The sequence below is a fragment of the Zeus faber genome (assembly GCF_960531495.2).
Source record: "Zeus faber genome assembly, chromosome: 8".
Taxonomy (NCBI): domain Eukaryota; kingdom Metazoa; phylum Chordata; class Actinopteri; order Zeiformes; family Zeidae; genus Zeus; species Zeus faber.
This window is the reverse complement of record NC_137195.1, coordinates 12,597,524-12,620,895: the sequence shown is the minus strand read 5'-3', so window position 1 is coordinate 12,620,895 and position 23,372 is coordinate 12,597,524. Positions and strand designations below refer to the sequence as shown.

At 43.2% G+C, this 23,372-nt stretch overlaps 4 protein-coding genes across 4 annotated transcripts in view; 1 reads left to right on the top strand and 3 right to left on the bottom strand.

The window, feature by feature from the left end:
- Positions 1–1,951, bottom strand: part of rorc (RAR-related orphan receptor C) — a 16,175-nt gene extending 14,224 nt beyond the window's left edge. The window contains exon 1 of the mRNA XM_080005385.1: positions 1,524–1,951. Coding sequence (XP_079861511.1) covers positions 1,524–1,578 — 55 coding nt within the window. The 5' untranslated portion in view covers positions 1,579–1,951. The remainder of the gene's footprint in view (positions 1–1,523) is intronic.
- Positions 1,952–4,108: 2,157 nt separating this feature from the next.
- them4 (thioesterase superfamily member 4) lies at positions 4,109–8,584 on the bottom strand. Its single transcript, XM_080005387.1, has 6 exons — positions 8,232–8,584; positions 7,303–7,495; positions 6,966–7,128; positions 6,565–6,675; positions 6,165–6,289; positions 4,109–5,957 (listed from the first exon to the last, which is right to left on the bottom strand). The coding sequence occupies exons 1-6, from the start codon at positions 8,361–8,363 to the stop codon at positions 5,914–5,916; spliced, it is 768 nt and encodes a 255-aa protein (XP_079861513.1). The 5' UTR covers positions 8,364–8,584; the 3' UTR covers positions 4,109–5,913.
- Positions 8,585–9,613: 1,029 nt separating this feature from the next.
- On the bottom strand, positions 9,614–11,963 carry LOC307233718 (uncharacterized protein). Its single transcript, XM_080005116.1, has 4 exons — positions 11,604–11,963; positions 11,185–11,239; positions 10,824–10,938; positions 9,614–10,040 (listed from the first exon to the last, which is right to left on the bottom strand). Exons 1-4 carry the CDS (start codon positions 11,907–11,909, stop codon positions 10,007–10,009), a joined length of 510 nt encoding a protein of 169 aa, XP_079861242.1. The 5' UTR covers positions 11,910–11,963; the 3' UTR covers positions 9,614–10,006.
- A 778-nt stretch (positions 11,964–12,741) lies between these two features.
- LOC307233761 (uncharacterized protein) lies at positions 12,742–15,911 on the top strand. Its single transcript, XM_080005172.1, has 4 exons — positions 12,742–13,188; positions 14,881–14,935; positions 15,139–15,253; positions 15,601–15,911. Exons 1-4 carry the CDS (start codon positions 12,892–12,894, stop codon positions 15,833–15,835), a joined length of 702 nt encoding a protein of 233 aa, XP_079861298.1. The 5' UTR covers positions 12,742–12,891; the 3' UTR covers positions 15,836–15,911.
- The last annotated feature ends 7,461 nt before the right edge of the window (positions 15,912–23,372 follow it).

Below are 23,372 nucleotides of genomic sequence, written 5' to 3'. Positions count from 1 at the left end.
TATTTAAATTGACGCGAGGATGAGAATAGAAAAAGCGGCAGACTGAAAACAGAAGCGGACCGAGGGCTAATCCCCGGGATTAACCGGGTTTACCGCCATTCTTACCCACACACACACACACACACACACAGACACACACACACACACACACACACACACACACACGGCAACTTAACCGTACTCAGGTGAAGGGGATGAGGACGTCCCGCGAGGGCGAGGAGGGACGAGAGCGTGGACAGGGGGATTGAAATGAAAAAGCGAGTGTGAGCGAGAGAGGGAGAGAGAGAGAGAGAGAGAGAGAGAGAGAGAGAGAGCGAGAGAGAGAGAGAGAGAGCTAGAGAGAGGGAGAGAGAGAGAGAGCGACACAGCAAAAGCCAACGTCGAGACGAGGAGGACTTCACAGAGAGAGTGAGGAAGAGAGGAGTAGAGAGGTGCTGTGCAGGGGAGAAGATGAGCCGAGCCAGATAAGAGGGGAGAGGATACGAATGGGGGAGAAGTGTGGAAAGAGATAAGGCAGAATGAGGCTCAACAGGGGGGGGGGGGGGGGGGGGGGAGTCAAACAGTGGTCTGGGGATCTAAAAAAAAACAGCAAAACTGATTGTACGCTATAAATATGGAACTATGTATTAAAATAGTACTTTTTCGCCCCCCCTACTAAGTGTCCATTAGTAGGAGACGCTGGTTGAGTCTTTTCAGGGTTTTTACGGAGTGGTTTTTTTTTTTTTCAATTTAAGCATATTCAGTTGTGGACATTTTTAGGTTTTTATCACACCATGACATTCAAAAGAAAATACCTAACTGTTTACAATACCGCATTTCGAACACAGTCACATTACTTTTACCTTTTCAATCTGGATCTATGCATGTCATGGATGGGATCTATCAAACTGCTGGTTTGGGATGCTCATCATCCATTACATTCATCAGGACCATGCACCATGTACCATGTACTATGCACCATGTACCATGCACCATGTACCATGTACTATGCACCATGTACCATGCACCATGTACCACGCAACATGGACCATGTACCACACACCAGGTACCATGCATCATGTACCATGCACCACACAACACGCACCATGTACCATGTAACATGTACCATGTACCATGCACCTGTGTTTTTTTGTAAATTGTATCTGTGTTATCATCTGCAGAAAGGAAAATTCCACTTGGCAGTTTATGTATTATACTGTATAGGCTCTGTTATACCAGGGCACTGGATGTAAGTACTTTTACTTTAATACTTTAAGTGTATTTATGATAAAGTACTTATATACTAAGTACTGGTGTCAATGTGGTACTTCCACTGATACTGGAGCAATACAGTGACAGGACATTAGTACTTCTGAGTACTACACCACTGTAGGCCTGTATCATCTATCATCCACCTCACTCTCTCTCTATCTACCTATCTATATATCTATCTCTCTCTTTCTATATCTATATATCTATATATATATATCTCTATCTATCGCTCTCTCTCTCTCTTTACCTCCATGTGAGTGCGAGCCTCTCACCTCTCTTGATGGCTGCCTCAGCAGGGAATACTTCATCGGGCTCCTCATATTCCATCACTCTCCTCCAGACTACACCTGGTGCCCGCCCGCCCGCCCGCGCGCGCACGCGCGCACGCACGCACCTGCACGCACGCGCTCACCTTTCTCTCGCGGACGAGCGCGTGGCGCGTGCTCGCGCGCTGGTCGCCGGGTCCACCTGTCGGTGGTCCGCGGTTTAGCGCCCCGGACGGCGCAGGCGCCTGGACGCGTGCGCTGCCATCGCAAAAGTTGTCAAAAGCGGATTCCGGGGCCGTGGGCGGCCATGTCGCCCGCTGCCGAAGTCTCCTTTCCGCCCAACAACAGTCCACCTGCCCCCGCGTGAGTGTGACGTCGGACCGGGCCGTCGGCTGAAAACTGCCCGCGGCGCGCTCCGGTTCGACCGCGCGGCGCGCGCTGCTTTGTGCCCGGGACGTCCTGCACGCGCTGGAGCGCGGTTATGTCACCGCGCGTTACGTAATGACAGCGGATCAGGTTTGCTTTGTAGTGCGTCGGTTGGGAAATATAATCCGGTGTTGGAGGCACAAACTTCCGCTGAGTTTAATCAATAACATTTAGGAGACGCCCGTCAAACCCACGGTTAACGTGGTCACGTGAGCCCCGTAAAAAGTAAAAGTCAGAGTGTGTGTGTTGACATGATGTGTGTGTGTGTGTCTCTGGTTCAGAGTGTGTGTGTTTACATGATGTGTGTGTGTCTCTGGTTCAGAGTGTGTGTGTTTACATGATGTGTGTGTGTCTCTGGTTCAGAGTGTGTGTGTGTTGACATGATGTGTGTGTGTCTCTGGTTCAGAGTGTGTGTGTGTTGACATGATGTGTGTGTCTCTGGTTCAGAGTGTGTGTGTGTTGACATGATGTGTGTGTGTCTCTGGTTCAGAGTGTGTGTGTGTTGACATGATGTGTGTGTGTCTCTGGTTCAGAGTGTGTGTGTTGACATGATGCGTGTGTGTCTCTGGTTCAGAGTGTGTGTGTTTACATGATGAGTGTGTGTCTCTGGTTCAGAGTGTGTGTGTGTGTGTGTGTGTTTATATTATATGTGTGTCTCTGGTTCAGAGTGTGTGTGTTTACATGATGTGTGTGTGTCTCTGGTTCAGAGTGTGTGTGTTGACATGATGTGTGTGTCTCTGGTTCAGAGTGTGTGTTGACATGATGTGTGTGTCTCTGGTTCAGAGTGTGTGTGTTTACATGATGTGTGTCTCTGGTTCAGAGTGTGTGTGTTTACATGATGTGTGTGTGTCTCTGGTTCAGAGAGTGTGTGTGTTTACATGATGTGTGTGTGTCTCTGGTTCAGAGTGTGTGTTTACATGTGTGTGTGTGTTTACATGATGTGTGTCTCTGGTTCAGAGTGTGTGTGTTTACATGATGTTTGTCTCTGGTTTAGAGTGTGTGTTTACATGATGTGTGTGTGTCTCTGGTTCAGAGTGTGTGTGTTTACATGTGTGTGTGTTTACATGATGTGTGTCTCTGGTTCAGAGTGTGTGTGTTTACATGATGTTTGTCTCTGGTTTAGAGTGTGTGTGTCTCTGGTTCAGAGTGTGTTTACATGACGGTTGTCTCTGTTTCAGAGTGTGTGTGTTTACATGACATTTGTGTCTGTGGTTCAGTGTGTTTTGTTTACATGATGTTTGTCTCTGGTTTAGAGTGTGTGTTTACATGATGTTTGTGTCTGTGGTTCAGAGTGTGTGTGTTTACATGATGTGTGTGTCTCTGGTTCAGAGTGTGTTTACATGATGTTTGTGTTTGTGGTTCAGAGTGTGTGTGTTTACATGGTGTGTGTCTCTGGTTCAGAGTGTGTTTACACGATGCTTGTGTTCGTGGTTCAGTGTGTGTGTTTACATGATGTTTGTGTTTGTGGTTCAGAGTGTGTTTACACGATGCTTGTGTTCGTGGTTCAGTGTGTGTGTTTACATGATGTTTGTGTTTGTGGTTCAGAGTGTGTGTGTGTGTTTACATGATGTTTGTGTTTGTGGTTCAGAGTGTGTTTACATGATGTTTGTGTTTGTGGTTCAGAGTGTGTTTACACGATGCTTGTGTTCGTGGTTCAGTGTGTGTGTTTACATGATGTTTGTGTTTGTGGTTCAGAGTGTGTGTGTGTTTACATGATGTTTGTGTTTGTGGTTCAGAGTGTGTTTACATGATGTTTGTGTCTCAGGTTCAGAGTATGTTTTTGCATGTTTGTCTCTGGTTTAGAGTGTATTTTGTTAACATGGTGTTTGTGTATCTGGTTCAGAATGTGTGTGTGTTTACATGAAGTTTGTGTTTCCAGTTCAGAGTGTGTGTTTACATGATGTTTGAGTCTCCAGTTCAGAGTGTGTTTTGTTTACATGATGTTTGAGTCTCCAGTTCAGAGTGTGTTTTGTTTACATGATGTTTGAGTCTCCAGTTCAGAGTGTGTTTTGTTTACATGATGTTTGAGTCTCCAGTTCAGAGTGTGTGTGTTTACATGATGTTTGTGTCTCTGGTTCTGAGTGTGTTTTGTTTAAATGACGTTTGTGTTTCCAGATTCCTGGACTTTACCTGTGGGAATAATAATAATAATAATAAAAAAGCAGTTGAAATTGCTGAGCTTTGCTACTTTATTCATTGGTGTTTTCCAGCATCATCAGTTGACAATTTAAAGATTTAAAGAAAAAAAAAAATGTACCTTGCACCACTGAGTGTCGAGTGGAGGCTTGCTCGGGTGGTTAACGGTGAATGATGAAAACCCCAACCCCTCTTAAGACTCTCCCACTCAGTAAGAAGCCAGATTGACCACATGATTCTCAGTAAAGCCACATAATATTCACCCCTCTGTGCGCACACATACACAGGAGAAAACCAATCCCTCTGTGCACCGAGGCACAGACCCAACAGGCCTCACATCACCGTACACAGGCAGCGTGGTGAACGAAACACAGAGAAACCACAGCGTCAACCCAAAATGTGAGAGCTAGTTAAAAATGTGTGTGTGTGTGTGTGTGTGTGTGTTGGGTGTCGACGGGACCGGAACACAAGAACCGTAACATGTTGACGGTGACTTTTTTTAAATGTTGTTTATGTAACAGTTTTCGCCAAGAGTTTTGTTTTTTGTTTTTTTTTACTTTGAATGGGTTTTCCTACTGCACATGCTTAGTTCTACGTTGATCTAAGATTTCTTTCCCGAGTGGGCAGAAATTAAAAGGCACTGTAAAGATGTAGTCCATGAGTTTCTAAGCAATTCATACCTGCTGGAACAGGACGAACACAATCGTAGACCATTCACCATGATGAACAGCATCGCCAGTATGTTAACGCACTAGTTTTTCGAGAAAGCTGTTTGAAAAACACGGAGGAAGATCTTGGACAAGGCACTCCCCTCCATTTATGTTTCATCATTTTCCTTTATACACTCATACTTTTACATCCCAGGGTGCTGGTCGTAGAAGAGGTCAAGAGGATATTCAGTATTCCAATGGGAAATGAAATACTGTTCAATATCTATAATTCATATTTTGGAGTCAGGTGTCTGCAATGAGAGCAATAGAATCGTTTCTTTGGCCCTACAGTAATCGGAGGCTCTGCTTTAAAGCTCTGATTTAAAGCTCATTACGGCAACACTTTCAAACAAAATTCCTGGACGCTAAAATAACTCAAACTTTACATGGATAACGAATTTGGAGTTCCATTATGCCCAACTCTGACGACATCCACCAAGTTAGACTATACTTAGAGTAGTTGAACCCAATAAATAGACATAAATCCCAAAGAGACTAATAAAGAAATGTGTGAAGTAAGTTACAGATGAATGACAAAATAGTATTGTGAAAACGTGGCCAGTTCCAGTGTTTGCATCCATGACGGTCCTTCACCTTCACAATCAGCTGTTGATTAGTCAGAGTCAAAACTCAATGGCAAGTTTTTATTAGAGACTGAAAGAAATACCATAAATTAGGAACAGCAAACTCACTTCCAAAGGCCTCGGCATTAAATAAAAGGCTAAATAATGTTGTTGTTGTTGTTGTTTCTTTTTGTTTTTTAAAATACTATAAAAAGTTAATAAATACAGCAATGGTTTAAAATGTCAAGATCTGTCAGCTTTTCCTTCATGGTTTGTGGAAATATACCTATCTGGAGTTATCAGTGAGTCGGGCGAGTTAAAAGAGTTTCTGTGAAATAAATCTGCGTATATAATATAATACAATATAAATAAACAGGAGCAGAGCAATACGAATGTAACCACTAGAGGCAGTCGGCAGTTATGTTTGAGAGAGGTTTCGTAAATAATCTAGGAAATTAGAACAATTTTCCAGATGCATTCTCCCAGGTAGTTCACTCACATGCACTTTTACCACGGCCTCCTCTAACTAACGCCCGGCGTTTTGGTGCTGATGTGCATGTGTTACGCTCCCAATAGGTGTCTCATGCTGATCGACAAAAATAGTCCTGCAACACAAGCACGACAGAAAACACAACAGTGAGAACAAGAAGAAGTTAAAAATAGAGGCAGTGAAATTGAAACCTCCATAACAAGAAATAGCAACACACTATTACCCATCAAGATTGTCGGTGACACCTGGTCATTGTTATGACATCTCGTGTGATTATTATGGTTATTGCTTGAGTGAAAGAGGGGGATCGTTTTACTGTTACCTGTGGCTTCTGTATGTATTTTGGAGCCATCCGGGCTCGTCACTTTACACAAAAGGAATGTTTTTCGACCTTCCGTTCTATCCAAAGACGATTCCATCAAGACGGTGCTTCCTAGTGGGATAGGGCTTTGGGATAGGACAAATAGACGTTAGAGTGACCAAGAAGAAGAAGACCAAGCAAGCAAAAGCTAATGACCACAGGGCAGATTTGAACCAAGGCATATTAAATATATGGTAAGTACATTACTGCATATATCTTCCTTTAAAGTAAAAAATCCTGAATTTCCTCCAGAGATAAATTAAGTGTTACACTTAAGTCTTTGTCCTCTCTTATTTCTTGTAGTTAAGGCTTTCTTTGACTAGCTTCTGCTGATTAGAAAACCTATTTTTTATTTTTTTACCTGCGGTAGTTGATGTTGAGGTTTGCAGTCATGACAGGGCCAGAGAGGAACGAGGCATGCGTGCCTGTCAATGTGTCAATCATAGTCGCTATCGCCCCCCCGTGGACATGCCTGGAAAAACACCTTTTGATTAAATTCCAATTCTCCCAATGCACCTGTTGAACCCTTGACAAATTTATGAAAATGTTTGGATTCCAACCAATAACTAAATACATTTACTTTCTGATAGATGACCACAGAGGTAACAATCTATAATTGATTCTAATATACATCATGTAACCAAGTTATATCAAAGCCACTATTGACGGAATACACAGATGAAGTATTATGATTCAGCTCCTCTCACAATTTAGTTAGTCAACAATTAAAGCTTTTCATACACATAGAGCACATCTTCTCACCCCGGTGGTCCTTCCAGGAGGTGCCCGCCCTGGAATACACAAACACACCTCCGCTCCTCTTTGTTCAGGAAGGTGACGTACTCAAACGCCGCTCCCTCTACTTTGATGTTCCGAGTGAAGAGGCGAGCCTTGGACTGGATGATCTTACTCAGATGCACTCCACCTGACTCGTACAAAAGCACAAATCAGGAGCCAGCGGTGAAAGCAATGAAAACCTAAAGAGCTTTACCCCTCACCTATCAGACCGGACAGAAATTTTGCGCGTACAGCTTTATTGTAGCTCTCCCTGTCAGGATATTTCCCAAATGTCAGCATTTTAAGGACCATCCAGCCGCACCTGTAGCATACTTAAGTATGCGGTTGTAGCTTGGAAGTCGTCTCCACGGCCCTTTCTTCGTCGTCCCCGCGTCCGTCTCCACCTCACACTGGCTGTTGTAGTGCTCATACAGCTGCATCATCTCAGGGCCCCAAGACGAGTTTGGAAGGCTGAAGTCTCGAGGCTGGGAGGAGAACGGCCACGGCAAGGTACCCTGGACCAACGCGGGCACACGGCAGCATTAACGCATTGTTTTGTGTTCTCCTGTCCGACAGACACCCAAGAGGAAAACCTCAGAAATGGGCCTTTATGCGCCGTGTTTCTGTCTGCTGGTATTGCGGCGGGTGAAATAAAGAATCAAAATATGGCCTTGCCTAGATAGCAAAACAGATGATTATAAAATAGGGTTACAATAGGGTTACACGTGCAATATATTGTAGGAGTGTAGTGTTCCCATAATCGATTTTTATAGTTAAACCCACAGTTTAAGTTTCTTGTTGTGTCGGTTGTGAACCAACCCATACCAAGACAAATTCCTTGTATATGAAAATGTACTCGGCCAAATAAACAGATCTATCCATCCATCTATCTATCTATCTATCCATCTATCTATCCATCTATCCATCTATCCATCTATCTATCTATCTATCTATCTATCTATCTATCTATCCATCCATCCATCCATCCATCCATCCATCCATCCATCCATCCATCCATCCATCCATCCATCCATCTATCTATCTATCTATCTATCTATCTATCTATCTATCTATCTATCTATCCATCCATCCATCCATCCATCTATCTATCTATCTATCGTGGTTTTTCGTATCGCGAGGGGGTTTTCCCATGACCCCGCAACCCAACACGGGGGGGGGGGGGGGGCATCTAGAAGCGAACAACATAGCGACAAAACACCCGGTGGGGGTGATCGTGAAGTCTTTACCCACCGCGGCTCGTACGAAGTCCGTGTTGAACGGCCCGGCAAACCGGCGGTTGATCAGCGGGGCAACCGGACCGACGCCCATCAGCCTCTTCACCGTCAGAGCCGGGCGGCCCGCCATCCGGACACCGGTCCCCATCCCGGCGGACGCCTGTCAAAGAGCGTGTTACGACACAAACAACGTCTTTAAATACTGTCGTCGCGTTAGACTAGACCGTATAAGAGGCTTCGCCGTGAACATTGGTTTTCCCGTGTGATGACTATAAATATATTTATGTTGTTAAATTAACCGGGGAACAACAACGGCAGCAGCCGCTACTCTCGGGTGACTTTCACGGCGCCGTCCCCGTGTGGACGACACCGACTTCCTGCACGGCGGCACCGGGGTCACGTGACGGGCGTCCTGGCTCGTGATTGGCGCTCCGCGTCGTTCGGACCCCCCCCCCCCACGCAGACCGCGTCGACGAGGAACACGAGGGTGGACTGAATTCAATGTGAGTTGTGGTGATATTACGAGTGTGGCCCTATACAAAAAAACAAAAACAAAACAAACAAACGTTAAATTCACGAAAAAGGGGGGAAAGGGCAATAACCCTAAAAATAAACAGCATACAATCAATCGGTTTTGGAAAGCTGTGCAAACATCTTTCATGATGAAACTCTCAACGGAACACGACCGGACAAAGTGACCTTATCACAGGGTGTCTACGGGTCCTGAAAATGTCTTAGGCCGTCTTAAATTTAGTTTTTACAACTGTAAGGCCTTAAACTACATAAAACTGTTCCCATTTGAGTGTAGGATGTCTTCGTGTAAACCAAAACATTCGATCTGATCTTACGGTAGGGCCAATCATACAGCGTATTGGTCCTTCTATAGCGGGTGCGATCACTGGCCACTCCATCGCCCTGGACCCTGGATTTGGTCAGGAAAGAAGAACAGACAAATGAAGGACAAGTCCCCCTGAGTAGTTTTATTTTTGTCAGTAGTGGCATATGAACTGCATGTTTATAGCAGTGCGTGCACATGTTGAACACCAGGGGGTGGCAGAGGAACGTGCCAGGGTGTGAGTGTTTTGCCTGTCCAAAACCAACGTGCACTGGCATATACTGTATTATTTTATGGTCAAAAGAACTACATTCAATTCACCAAAACTAATGTTGGTGTCTTTGTGTCCATTCTAATGCAATCCCTGTATACCTGCAGGTATTTATTGTGGGTTCCTCCGGATCAAGATCAAGACAAATATCTTCAGGAGCCAGATAGTTTGAGAAAAGGTTTTATTCAACTCATTTACATCAAACATAAATAAAAAAAACATTTGGAATATCCGGACCTTCGTTGCACTCCATTGACTAGCCTTAAAAGGAAGTCGATGTGCTCATGTAAACTCCACGGCCCAGTGAGTTATGGTCAAATCACTTTACAAATATTCAAATATCCTCTGGTCGTGTGATATCACAGTTTTTTTCTTCTCCCTACCAATAGTATTAGTAGCTCACAGGCAGAGCTTTCGTTGCTTCAAATAGAAGCAGAATGCAGATTTACCGGTTCAGCCGGAATAGCCTACCGGTACTTTTAGATGATATCACTGCAGTTCATACTCGCACGCAGACACTGTTGACCTGGGTATTATATGCACGCAATACAAATGTATTGGTTTACTAGCTTCACTCTCTTACTGCAGAAAAAACATTCATCACAGTCATTTTCCAGTTGGTAACTTCGTATTCTGGAGTATTATGAGTGTTGGGTATAATCATTTCCACACTTTTCAGTCCTCTTCAATTTTTGGCGTCAGTAATCCCGCAGAGCTTCCTGTAAAAAGAAAACAGGGCAAAGGTCAATGTTTTTTTTTTAACAAGCCTTTTTGAATGTATATTACCTATATACTACCTAGCCCTACTCAGTACTGACCCACAATGTTATCTACCCGCATAATGAAATCGAATATATGAGAAACTCAACTTCTGCATACTCTGTAGAGGCGGGGCCATAAGCGGATATATATATATATATATATATATATATATCAAAAATGTTACGATTACGAAAATAATGATCCATTATGAAAACACGTTTGTGATTAAACTGGCTCCAAAGGTGACAGAACGTGCTCCGCCCGAAACCAGATGGACGGGTGCTGCTCCATAACTCCCAATAACTGGCAGCATTGTTCAGTACAAGCGGCAGATAATATCCACATTCAAAACAATCATATATATATATATATATATATACATATATATATATACACACACACACACACACACACACACACACACACACACACACACACACACACATATATATATATATATAACATTTTATTTTTTTGTTTCCCCAGTTTACAGCTCAAAAAAACCCCAAAAAACCTTGCAGTGCATGTACCTCTTTAATGACCAATCACCCCTTTTGAATTAATTGACAAGTCAATGAGCTGAGCTACGGTGAGCAATGTTTCTCAGTCACCTGTCAGTGGTTTTAATGTTCAAGTTCAAGAGATTATTTGAGAGAGAGGGGGGATAGATAGATAGATAGATAGATAGATAGATAGATAGATAGATAGACAGACAGATAAATAGATGTCTAACACTTTACCTTCCCTCCTCGCTTTCATTCACGAATGCACAGATGGCCTTGTCTCGGTCCAGAATTGCTTGCTTCAAGCTCTGAATATCTGCCTGAGCTTTGTGTTTTGCCTCCTCGTGTTCAGCTGGCGACAGGATTTGGAGCACAAGTCAGGGAATACGCTCCGCTCACGGAAAACAAGTTTGCAACATTTCAACGTGGTAAAGTCTGTGACCGTGGCTTGGATTTGAAGGTGGACCGAAGGCTTCACTTAACGGCGTGGTGAGGCTCGGAGGGGTTCACCCATATTTCGTGTTGGGGAGAGGTCCAGAGACGTCCGCTTGTCCGAGTGACAACAACGAGAGCAGGAATGAAATTAAAAGCTCCTTACCTTTGAGTTTAGTGCTTGCTTCTGTGTTTTCTATTTTCTTCCTTTCAAACCCTCCCTAGGTGACAAAGGGAAAAAATATATAAAATAAGGGGGTTGGGAGTCCGGTCCTAGGGGCGTCCCAAACATCCAGCCTCAACAAGGGGTGCAGTTCTACATTTGAAATTGAAAAAAAAACAACCTACCAATCAACCCGATGAAGAATCTGTAAACATTGTAAACTTGCAATAGATTCTAGATTGTAGTACCTACCTAGCAAATAAAGATTCTGTAGAAAGTACAACATATTAAACTAAAATATTTTAGTAAACATCCGATATACATGTAGGTAGTTAGGAGTGACCAGCCATTTCTTATGAACAGGCAATCCATGCTGTGTGTGTGTGTGTGTGTGTGTGTGTGTGCGTGCGTGCGTGCGATACCTTTACTGTATTACACATCTGCAGGTTCTTGTCGTGCTCCTCTATGGCATCGGCTGTCGCTCGTTTTTTGTTGCTCAATTCCTCCTTCTTTGAGTTGAACGGTTGCAGCTGCTTGCTCATCTCCTGCAGCTTCATCTTCACCTCCACGATGGCCTGCTCCTTCTGCTTGACCCCCAGCATGCTTTCCGTCATGTGTGCCCTGAGGTCACGCAAAGTGAACTCCTGCCGCACGGCCTGGAATACCATCACGGCTGCGACGCACAGGCTGAGGAAGGCGAAAAAGTGCAAAACCTTTGTCATGGTCATCTGTTCTACCCGATGGTTAAGTTGCTCACTCGTCACTGGTGCTTATCGTGGCGTGTGTCCACGCCGACTCCTTCCCAGGGAGGATACAGGTGAATGGGGTTATTCCACCTGTAACTGGCTCCACCTGCTGAACTCGATGAAAGGGCGTGACCGAAATTGTAGCCGCTTCCCTGTTTGCCCATCCCTCTTTGTCTCTCGACCTTGGCCCTCTCTCGCTCTCGCACACCAGACAAACAACAATGTTGAAGTTTGACCGGACTTCATTCCAATAAATCCCATTTAAAGAGATGAAGTTACAACTTAAAGCTAATGTGTAAAAGTAATTATTTTGTTGTGTCATTATTTTTATATATATATATATATATATATATATATATATATATATTTTTTTTTTTTTTTTTTTTTTTTTTCAGCAGAAGCAGACAAGAAATGAAGTTAGAATCTAACAGTTTCAGTTTTTTACTAAATAAACATTACCCTAATGGAGGGGGAAAAATACAATTTTTAATTATATTTATTCTTTTGTTGGACAAAAGCTTATAAAGAAAGTTACATCATAGCAGATCGTGTGACCGACTTAACGTGTTTAAGATGTCATTTTGTCGGAGAACGACAGCAACGGCACGATTTGAAATGGATGCGTTACCTGCGCCGGTGGGCGGGGCCACGACCTGAAAGGTGTGAAGCGGGGCCGCGCGGTGGGCGCGTCCAGCGGCCAGGTTCCGACCGGATCGGGGCTCTTTGGGAAGAGCAGGGCGCACCGCACCGCACGCAGCCAATTCAAAGTCAAAGTTGAAGCAGCAAAACAAAAAAACAAGCAAGCAAACAAACAAAGAAGGAATATCGATAGAAAACCAGATAGAAATACCTTGGGATGCTAGAGGGGCTCGGGGATTTCTGATTTCGGATGGAAATCGGCCAGGTGCCGCCGCTGTAGACGCTCCTTCGTTTCTCCGGTTTTCCTCCCCCCGACACCCAGGCCATGAAGCTGAACATCGTGCTGCTGGTCCTGCCCCTCCTGGCCAGCTTGGGTTTGCTGTGGCTCGTCAACCTGCGGCGGAAGGAGCACGCCAGGCAGCAGAAGCGCAACAGGTTCCAGGACATCAAGCTCCGCGTGACCGGGGACGTCTTCGGGGAGTACCGGGAGGAGGTCGCCAAGGCCCAGACCCTCCTGGACCAGACCCGCGCCGAGATCCAGAGGCTGGAGTCCGAGTCCGTGGACCTCCTGGCCCGAGCCAAGGAGCGGGCGTCTCTGAAGGACAGCTGCGTGGTCGATAACGTGAGTGAGGGGGGTGGTGGAGATGCACGTTCCCTTTGGTTGTTGATGAAGAACGTGCAACTTTGTCCACGTAAACCGAACTCACAGTAAAGTGCTTGACTGTTGTCAACGGAGTCTAGGTGTTCTCAAACGGGGGTTCGCGGCCCCCCTAAGTGGTCCTCGGAGGAATGGCAGGGGGTCCGCAGCAAAAAAAGAAAATCATGTTTTAGTTCATATATATTTTAACAAAAAATATATTTTTTCAGCTCCCCTGGTCATGGTGATTTAATTAGTTGTGATTTAATTTGTTGGTTGAAGTTAAATGTTGAATCACATGGCAGGTTATTATAACCAAATAAAGTATAGGTGACAGTTTTTTCCTTTTTTTTGGCACCAGAGAGGTTCTATAGCCTCTCTTATTTCATATGTCCACAATCAATTGAAGATGTTACAGTGGTTTGTAATGGATGTAATAGTAGTGCAAGTAGTTACAAGTTCAAGTTCGCACCTTAATGCATCCATTTGGCTTTCAATGGATTTGAAGAGTTTGAATCGCGATTTAGATTAATTAAGAATGTCCTGGGGATTTGATTGGTCAATCCATTCAACAGAGGAGATTAAATGGTCGTTAAAGACATGTTTTCTGCCAGTTATTGGGAGTTATGGAGTAGCACCTGGCACACACACACACATATATATATATATATATATATATATATATATATATATATATATATATATATATATATATATAATATATATTATATATATATATATATATAAATAACTCAGACTCTACATGGCAGCGATTACTGGTTTCTTGAGCTAGAACACAAAAAGGTGAATATTGATAGGGTTTGTTTGTCAGGATGTCAAATCTGACAACCCTCAAGCCAGGTTGTCAATTTGACAGTTGGCTTACCAGTATCCAGAACAATGTAGATAAGACATTTTTAAAATCGCTCTTAGGTTTTTGTAACTGTTGCAGTGTAATGTTGACATAAAGGAGACAAGGAGAAACACAGACGTGTTCATGTAAGAGAGCAGGGACGATAGTCCATATCCAGACCATCAGAAGGTTTTGGGCATTTAGCAGGGAGATAGGGCGACCCTGACTGTAGCCAGCTCGATCAGCCCAGGCAATGTGACGAGTTGAGGCTCCTGGAAACGACACATCATCCTCTGTCTGTCCCGAGTTAATCCATGGAGCTGGGCAGCAGCTGGCATTTCAGACCTGGTGCTCATGGATATACACGAGCTTCTCCAGTATCTGGAGTAGAGCAGTATCTCACAGATGAATCCTGTATCCTGTGTAATGACGTCCACAAGGAGAGGATCTAGCGCAGATGCGGTTTTCCATGCAACCAGACAAGATTCTTCAAATGATTCATCGGAAGTTCAGGGGGAATACACTTTGTGTTATTTCTCAATTTCTGTATTTATGTATAAGCCTTCTCGAGTCGGTAGGTAGTCTTGACCGGCATCTTTTGTATGCTGCGGACTGCCGGTTTTAAGAGCTCTAAATCGGCAGCATCAAGGTAACGTTGGATCAACATACATGGATCAACAAAGTTTGTGAACACCCACCTCTATTTTTTTTGTACCTTTAAGGGCCCACCAGGGACCTTTGTAACAAGATAAATAATTTGAGATGGGAAGGCCATTCAGGTTACAGGAAGTGAACGTTCATTTGTATTTTCTTTCCACCCACAGCAACGCATAACTGCTGAGCTGGGCGCAGCTGAAGTGGAAGTCAACAGCCTCCGTGGTAGGTGCTTCGTTTAAGACCTAAACACCGTAGGAATTGGTCAGTTACAAATATTTTGTGCAGTAGGTTTGCCCGACAAGGAAGTTCTTGAATAGATTAATATCTATTTGCATGGGGTTGAAGAACAACACTGACTCATAACTCTGATTTTACGAAGTGGATTATGACAAGATGGTTGTGTAATGTAACCCTCCAAACTACAGCTGAACTTACTAAGGAGAAGAGCAGCTGGGAAACAGAGGCTGCATCTCTCAAAGAGCAGCTATCACAGCGGAGCAAAGTGTGTGACTTCATTAAAAAAGATTCTTCAGCAGCCAGGTATACTTACTACCACCTGTATAGTATACTAACTACCACCTGTATAGTATACTCACTACCACCTGTATAGTATACTAACTACCACCTGGACAGTATACTAACAACCACCTGGACAGTATACTAACTACCACCTGTATAGTATACTCACTACCACCTGTATAGTATACTAACTACCACCTGGACAGTATACTAACAACCACCTGGACAGTATACTAACTACCACCTGTATAGTATACTAACTACCACCTGGCTACATTAATCTGATTCCTGAAGTGCATCCTTGCTCAATGCACACTATTTTCCATTAATATGCATAATGATGCATTCTTTCACTCTGTCTGTCAAAGGAAATTGTGCGAGGCGGATGTGGTCCAAGAGAGCAAAGTAGCTGAGACAGAGGCCCCCAAGCAGGAGGAGGCCAAAGCCGAGGAGCCTAAGAAGGAGGAGTCAAAAGCCGAGGAGCCTAAGAAGGAGGAGCCCAAAGCTGAAGAGCCCAAAGCTGAGGCCCCCAAGCAGGAGGAGCCCAAAGTTGAGGCCCCCAAGCAGGAGGAGGCTGCTAAGCAAGAGGAGCCTAAGGCATAGGCCTCGAATATGAGATGAGGTGTTTAAAATAGATAGTGAGGGGTGAGCGAGTGAAGACGGGAAGAATTAACTTAACTTGGGTGGGCCATCAAAATTTAAAGTAAAACTTGTTATAAAATAAAGTGTTTTCCATTATAACTTTTAGCAGCACTCTTTTCTTCAGGATCCTGTCTTGTCACGACAAAATGAAGCAATTGAAAACAAAAGGACCCCAAATGTGAAAACTGTGCAATTATATTTTTGCACACACTGTAAGAAATGATGTGGGACATGTGGCAAACATAACTAACTAACTATCTAACACGCACAAACATTCAAACTCATAGGAACATACATACATACATAAATGAGACACCTTGTTGGAAATAGTCAAGCTAATCTATAGCAGGAGTAATATAAGCAGTATGGGACTTCCAAATACTTCATAATTTCTTCTTACATAAACAATTTAAACTCATTTTCAATGGTAGCTAATATAAAATCATAATTAAGGCACATGAATAATGTTTCTCCGTTCCACTCCATATTCCATAAATATGAGGAGAAATGATTCGAACAAGTATCCACCATATCTCACTAATCATTAATTATGAATCATTGTTATGTCTCACTGACAAGATTAGAGTAGAAAATAAAAAAGACACACACTCACTGCTTCAAGAAGGCAGAAGGTTGCACTGGGGATACCTGAATGGAAGGATTGATCAATACAGCTTTTCCACCCCTGATTCCTGATCCTAAAATCGTCAATTTTACCTGAGTTGATTGTATGAGTTGAGTGTAAATCCGAATCCATTACTTTTTTCTACATTACTTCTATACTTAACAGTATAAAATTAGACTGTTGGTTTGGGAATGTTAGAACATAATGGTGGGAAAAATCTAGTTTATCCATTAGAGACATCTAACGTCCCTCTACTGTACGGTATGTGTCAAATAAAATGGGAAAATCAAGTGGTGTAGTTTTGTATATGGGATATGATTCAATACCAGTACTCCATTTCCAACGGGTATTGGGACAAGGCTTGATAACGTTATTGGTAAATCCCTGCCGTAAAAAACTCAAGTGTGTCCTGCAGGAGAGTCCTTGTTTAGTGTCGCCGACTCCCACTAGAGACTCCTGTCATCATTTCCTTTCAAGAGGGGAAAAACAACCAGAGCTCTCCCTCCCAATGGGTGTTACGTACTAAACCCCCCCGGGCGGTTGAGGAGGTGTGCGCCACTGTGTACCGTGGCCTGGTGCCATGGCAGACAGGGCGTGGCACGTGCTGCCCTTTGGTCCTGGAGGAGGAAGAAAAGAAGGGTTTTGTCTTCAGTGGATGACAAGGTGCAACGTAGACAGTGGGTGGGAGGAAGTTACTGTTACCAGGAGGTTCTTGGTTGAGCAGCCACGGTTCTTGCTATGGCTTTAACGTGCAACTTTTTAAACACTGCCTGGTAGTTTTTGTTTGTTTTTTTAGAGCAGTTCCAAAAAAATAGAGAAGGCCAATGTCTCCCTGAGATGACAATCCCTTCTCACCAGGGATTTGATGCATCGCCCCCTTTCTCGAAGGGCGATGCATCAAATCCCAAAGAGAGTCGGTCGTTTTCAGGTATAGCAACCCTGTTTCAGAGTCTGTTTTAGGCTTTTTTTTTCTTTTTTGTTCCCTGCTTGGTGGTGGTGGTGGTGGTGGAGGAGGCGGTGAGTAGGCTTCGGCCAGGAATTCTCCCTGGCCTCAGTTTGGTGTCGGGGCTATGTGGTGTGGAGATGGTGTGGTTTGAGCAGCCACACCTGACCTGGGTCTAGGTAATTGGGGACCCAGGATCAGAGTGGCTGCGTACCTGTTGCTCGCTGGTTGGTCTAACGAGCAACAGGTAAAACCCCCATCCCCACACACACTCAGGAGAGGAGCCCTTTTCATGACACGTGTCCATTTGCTCCTGGGCTAATTCCAACTAGCCCACTCTCTACAATAAACTGGTGTCTACAACCCCGTCTTCTGTGTCTCTGTGCCTGAACACGTCACTTGGGTGGCGCGTGGTTGGCGAAACTGCCGCAGCCAGTTATCACACCCTCAACCCACGTCTCTGCTTGGTGGTTGGCTGCAATACAAACCTGCCGCAGCCGAAAGAATGAGAGACCGGTTCTTCTGTATACACAGTACATTGTACATATTAGTAAGTCGCATTCCAAATTAAGGCTGTACAAAACCTTGGAGACAAGTGTCAATCAAATAAAGAAGCAAAGTTAATTTCATTGCAGCTCAGATTGGAATTTGTCCTGCATCATGTTCACCACCAAAGCGAGAGTTGACACTTAGAGTGGATTTAATTTAATGCTCTACACAGCCACAGCTGGAATATAGAACTGGAATATTTAACTAGAATCGCCCTGGACACTGTTCAGGCATAATACACTGAGGTATAATACACTTTTTATTATATACTCAATTAAATATATTTTCTCTATGTAACACATTGAGAAAAAGTCTATTTTAGCAAAACAGGTTGTTAGCATGAAACTAGGTCATTAAAATGTCCATATTCACCCTCAGATATGGGAGCATGGGAACACATCCTTTATTGTGTGTGTGTGTGTGTGAGAGTTAAAAGTGTTTGGGTAAGTGTGTGAATGAGTGTTTGAGGGGGATCATTACATCTAATTGTGCAATAGTTTGTATTTGGAAGCTGTCTGTCATACACATATGGATCAAACAGAAATTCTTATATTCATTACATTATACACAGTTGTTACATTATCATGCTATATTGTCTACATGGCGGCCTGATATGTTGCAGGATTTTGTGATCTGCAGGATGGAATATTCAGAATGTGTGATGTAACAGATATTGGGTGAAATAGTTCCCCACTAACCTGTATCCTGATGACAGAGATAATGATTAGTGTGTGAGTGGGACAGTGAGTGACAAACTGAGTCAAAGAGAGAGAGAGAGAGAGAGAGAGAGAGAGAGAGAGAGAGACCTGACAGTACTGTACTACTTCAAAATGTAAAAACCTTTTAGAAACGTCAAGATCTCAGGGAAATAAGATTCTAAACAGTCCATTGTAGTCCAAGTTTTTAAAATCTTTTTTAAAATTATTTTCTTTTAGATTTTACCACTTTTAACTACTATGTACAGTATATTGTTTCATATTAATGGGGGCGATGGAAAATCCAGGGATGGCTTTAAAGGGCACAAAGAAATTGGGGAGGGAAAAAAAAGCAAGCAGACACAATCGTTTTGGACAGTATTTGGTCACGTTTGATCCCATTATCCGACTTGTGTTTCAAAGGTTGAACCCGTGAACCGTCTGTTGCTCTGATTTCCTGACGCACATCCACCTCCACAGCTCTCAGGAACGCGGAACCCACTTCCCCGCGCTGCCCTTTACTTTGGGGTTATTGTCTTTTGTTTAATAACTTCTCTCCCTCACACACAGATAGTTATTGAATAATCCCTGTCCTTGTCCGTCTTTCTTAGTGACCCTCCCTCAGGGTGTGCACGTGTGTGTGTGTGTGTGTGTGTGTGTGTGTGTGTGTGGGCGTTTGTGCGTGCGTGCGTGCGCGTGTGCACCAGCAGCATCAACCAATCAGAGAGCCGCGAGCCGCCGCTGTCACTCCCCATAACTCTGACTCTGTTTCCGAGTGGAGCTCCAGCTGACCTAACCTGGGGCTGCAATGAAACCAAATGATGTTTTAAGTGGACATTTTTTGTGATTATGAAATACGTATAATTTGGAGTTAATGCGCATTGTGGATGGATTATTGATCCGGAATGATTATTGATTGTGCATTCTGGTGTGATTATATATTTGTATTTAGTCTGGAGTTTAACGTTGCAATGACAAGTTTAATGCTGGAGTAAAATACAGAGCTTTTCAGAGAACCCTTCTGAAGACTGATTATGAGAAGGCTTAATATTTATTTACTCACAGTATTTTTCACGTTATAGACAGGGGGACACAATTCAGCTATCGGTATAATTATACGATTTTGATTTAATGATTGAAGGTTCACAACCAAATTGGCAGCCATTAATTCTGCCTGGCTATATTAGTTGATCTTAGATCTGATGCTACCATCTGAAGAGCGGTTTGAGTGTCAAGGATAAAATGTTTGATAATTGTTTGTTCATGATAGGGCAACAACAACAACAACTATTGTGGTTGAGGATGAAAAATGTTCTGTGATGCCTTTTATGTCTAGTATTAAAAAAATATCTTTACACTGTGTAAACTCTGTTTTGTCTTCCTCTCCCATTCACTCGGTGCTACACCTTCCCTCTCCCTTTTTGGCCCCCCACATACTCTGCTCCATCCACTGGAGTTCACAGATTACAGAACTCCCCCCCAGGCTCACAATTAGTCCCGGGAAATCTGAGCGTTTTATTCCGCCCCGGTGATTCTGCAAGGTCAGCGCTGCAACAGGAGAGGGTACGCGGGCCGCACAGAGATCTATCAAACCGCGATCCTTTGCAGATGAGCGTAATACAACTGCAACTGGATGTCCTCAAAACAAAAGAAAATAGAAATTTGTGATGCATTCGATCTAAACAGCGTGATATTCCACAGTTTGAGTGTTTTCTGATTCTCTTGCGGTTAAACGTTTGGCCGTGATTTCCTCCTTGTGTTTAAGGCTTATATTAATAAACCCAACGTCACGAGTCGGGCTCTATAATTCCCGCTTGACGTCATCTGATACTTCTAAATGAATAATATTCAGGACAGGGATATTTTTGGAACACGCCATCAAGGCACGCACTAACACATGCATATTCATTACAAAATGCTCATATAGATGTAAATGTATACGAGCCCTGTAATATTATAATAAAAATGATGCCCTCTACGTTTTTTTGTTAAGCTTGTGTTCTATTCAACTTTATTATATTTGAAATGATAAACACACTACCAACCATGCCTAAAAGTTATAAATTGCTTTAAGTCTCTTATATTAAGTAAAATATTCATTTGGAAGTGGGTTGATCAATAAGAACATTTTTTTTTTGCTCTCCTAAGCAGAGCCTAGAGATGTGTGTGAGTCACGCAGATGTGTGATGTGAAGTGAGCATGTGTTTTAATTCCATGTCACTTTTAACATACAGAATATTGGCTTCAGTACTAACGATCCTATGACAACTAGAGGTCACCTTGCTCATACAGCTTATCCCATAATGCTACACAGTTTAGAAGCGCAATGGACTAAAGGCTTATCACAGGTATGTGGCATTCATAGAATAATCTGTAGAATTATGTTAGACATAATTTATCATGCTGCAAAAAGTAGCAAAATTGTGAAATGTAATTACAAAATATTGATTCTTTACAAAGAGAATAGAAACTTGCGTAATGCGCAATATAATTGAGAGTATTAGTAACTACAATTTGAATTAGTAAGGACAAACACTACGAGGAAGGAAATAAAACTAGCGATTTTAAACATATGCTTAAATTTGTCCTTGCTGCAGTGAATAACTGAAGTGTGTGTGTGTGTGTGTGTGTGTGTGTGTGTGTGTGTGTGTGTGTGTGTGTGCGTGTGCATGTGCATGCATGTTGGGGAGCTGACGCTTGGGCGAACATCACAGCTATTGATCAGACTAATGTGGGTAGGAAAGGCTGCGGGCCACAGCCATTGATCAATACACCACTAATTACACCGCATACTCACTGCATGTGAGGGGCTGTTCGTGAAAAAAAAAAATTGAGTGTAGGTGGCACCCTAAACTTCCTGCAATGTATATATACCCCGTCCCACCGGGGACTCACACTCACACAGCACCACATACAGACTGATTCACATCAAACTTAACACCTGATTCATTCACCATTTTCATTTCCACATCTCATTACTGAAGAGAACACATTCAGAGGCGCAGCGCTTCACAGCACAAAAAGTATTTTACTCTTTTTTTGGTTGAAAATATTACGCTGAACTTGGAGAGGAGAAATGAGAGCAGAAAATGGGGATTTGGTAAGTGTGTGTGTGTGTGTGTGTGTGTGTTTAAATTTTTTTTTTTTTTTTTATCGTGATCATTTGCAAAACAAATGATTCAGCTGGTTTCCACCCACCTGATCCGCTCCCTGATATCTCCCATCGCTCCCCCGTGCTTTTCTAACTGGAAATATTGGTTTCGGTGAGATCAAATCACACCAGTGTCACCTCTAGCTTTGGGACACTTTTTTTTGGAGTTATGCAATTGCTTGGACACCTGTTGGTGGAAATGATCCGACCCTGTCACTTCAGTGCTCTGAGAAAATTATGTCTTTTCACATTTTGTATACGTCGTATATGTCGCAAGTGTTTTTGTGCCAGAAGGTGACGAGGGCTATGTTCGTTCCCCTTTGACGTCACAGCACATTTTGAACGTATCGTGTGACGTGTTTCATTTGCCCTCCACCCGATGCTTCCTTTCTCTCCTTCTGTTCTGTCACACCCTTTGTTCCCAAATATATTCAATTCATTCACTAAATTGTTTGATTCAGGGTTTGTATCCTATGATCAGAATTTGTTTGATGACTTAAGAACCTCTTCTCTCTCTCTCTCTCTCGATCACTCTGTTTTTTTCTCTCTCTCTCTCTCTCTCTCTCTTTGTCTCGCTCTCTCTCTCTCTCTCTCACCCGGTCTCTCTTTCCCTCTCGCTCGCCCCCTCTCTCTCTCTCTCTCTCTCTCTGTCTCTCTCTCTCTCTCTGTCTCTCTCTCTCTCTCCCCTTGTAGATCCGGCATTTATTCAACGTTGCATCCTGGAATTGACAATGCCCTCCCTCGCTCGGGCTGTGATCGGCCAGAGGCTGTGTGATATGTTTGATATTCGGTTGTTCTCCTGCATTATCACATCAACTAAATATCAGACATATTCCTACAGAGTCTGGCACTTTATCTTCTGATCGACCCGTCACACCGAAACCAAACTATTGTCATTAGTCAGATAGATGTTGACTTGATTATCTTGGTACTTGTTTGATCTACGAGTCTCTGCTAATATAAACAGATCTTGCAATATTCGAGGCACATTTGTTTTTTTGTTTGTTTTTTTGCTAAATTAAGTGTAAATAAATAAACATGAACAATGTAATGTATGTATGTAATGTATGTATTTTTGTGTTGAATTCAATCAAATAAAGTTTCAATTTCCTCCTCGTGTTTTTCAGTCTCGTTGAGCTTTCACTCCACAACATACACATGCTGGTGGTTTTGTGATATTTGGTTTACCTGTATGTGACGATGGAGATCATCCCACAAGGCGAACCGTTAAAATGGCAACTTTCCCCTGCGACCGTCGGATGTGATCGTGTGTTTGTATCCAGCTGCACGAGCAAACAGCGGATGTAGATGCTGGGGAACCACAGATACAGTCTTTATGTGAGGAGGGCAAGGAGGGTAAATATGTCGGCCTCTCCCTCTCTATGACATTTACCCATTCAAAGATGCTTTTCACTGTCTGTGTGTGTGTGTGTGTGTGTGCGTGTTTGTGTGTGTGTGTGTGTGTGTGTGTGTGTGTGTGTGTGTGTGCGCACGCATTATCTTCCTCTATGATGGTTAGGGAGATAACATGACTC

What these genes read in the sequence shown, in the direction of transcription:
- them4 (XM_080005387.1), bottom strand. Translation starts at nt 8,363, where the DNA reads ATGGGGACCGGTGTCCGGATGGCGGGCCGCCCGGCTCTGACGGTGAAG. An exon ending in CGGACTTCGTACGAGCCGCG is followed by an intron (nt 7,496 to 8,231) that starts GTGGGTAAAGAC and finishes GCGTTGGTCCAG; the next exon opens with GGTACCTTGCCGTGGCCGTT. An exon ending in CTCAACATCAACTACCGCAG is followed by an intron (nt 6,290 to 6,564) that starts GTAAAAAAATAA and finishes CCTATCCCAAAG; the next exon opens with CCCTATCCCACTAGGAAGCA.
- LOC307233718 (XM_080005116.1), bottom strand. Translation starts at nt 11,909, where the DNA reads ATGACCATGACAAAGGTTTTGCACTTTTTCGCCTTCCTCAGCCTGTGC. An exon ending in AGATGTGTAATACAGTAAAG is followed by an intron (nt 11,240 to 11,603) that starts GTATCGCACGCA and finishes TTTGTCACCTAG; the next exon opens with GGAGGGTTTGAAAGGAAGAA. An exon ending in AGCAAGCACTAAACTCAAAG is followed by an intron (nt 10,939 to 11,184) that starts GTAAGGAGCTTT and finishes TCCTGTCGCCAG; the next exon opens with CTGAACACGAGGAGGCAAAA.
- LOC307233761 (XM_080005172.1), top strand. Translation starts at nt 12,892, where the DNA reads ATGAAGCTGAACATCGTGCTGCTGGTCCTGCCCCTCCTGGCCAGCTTG. An exon ending in ACAGCTGCGTGGTCGATAAC is followed by an intron (nt 13,189 to 14,880) that starts GTGAGTGAGGGG and finishes TTCCACCCACAG; the next exon opens with CAACGCATAACTGCTGAGCT. An exon ending in GGAAGTCAACAGCCTCCGTG is followed by an intron (nt 14,936 to 15,138) that starts GTAGGTGCTTCG and finishes TCCAAACTACAG; the next exon opens with CTGAACTTACTAAGGAGAAG.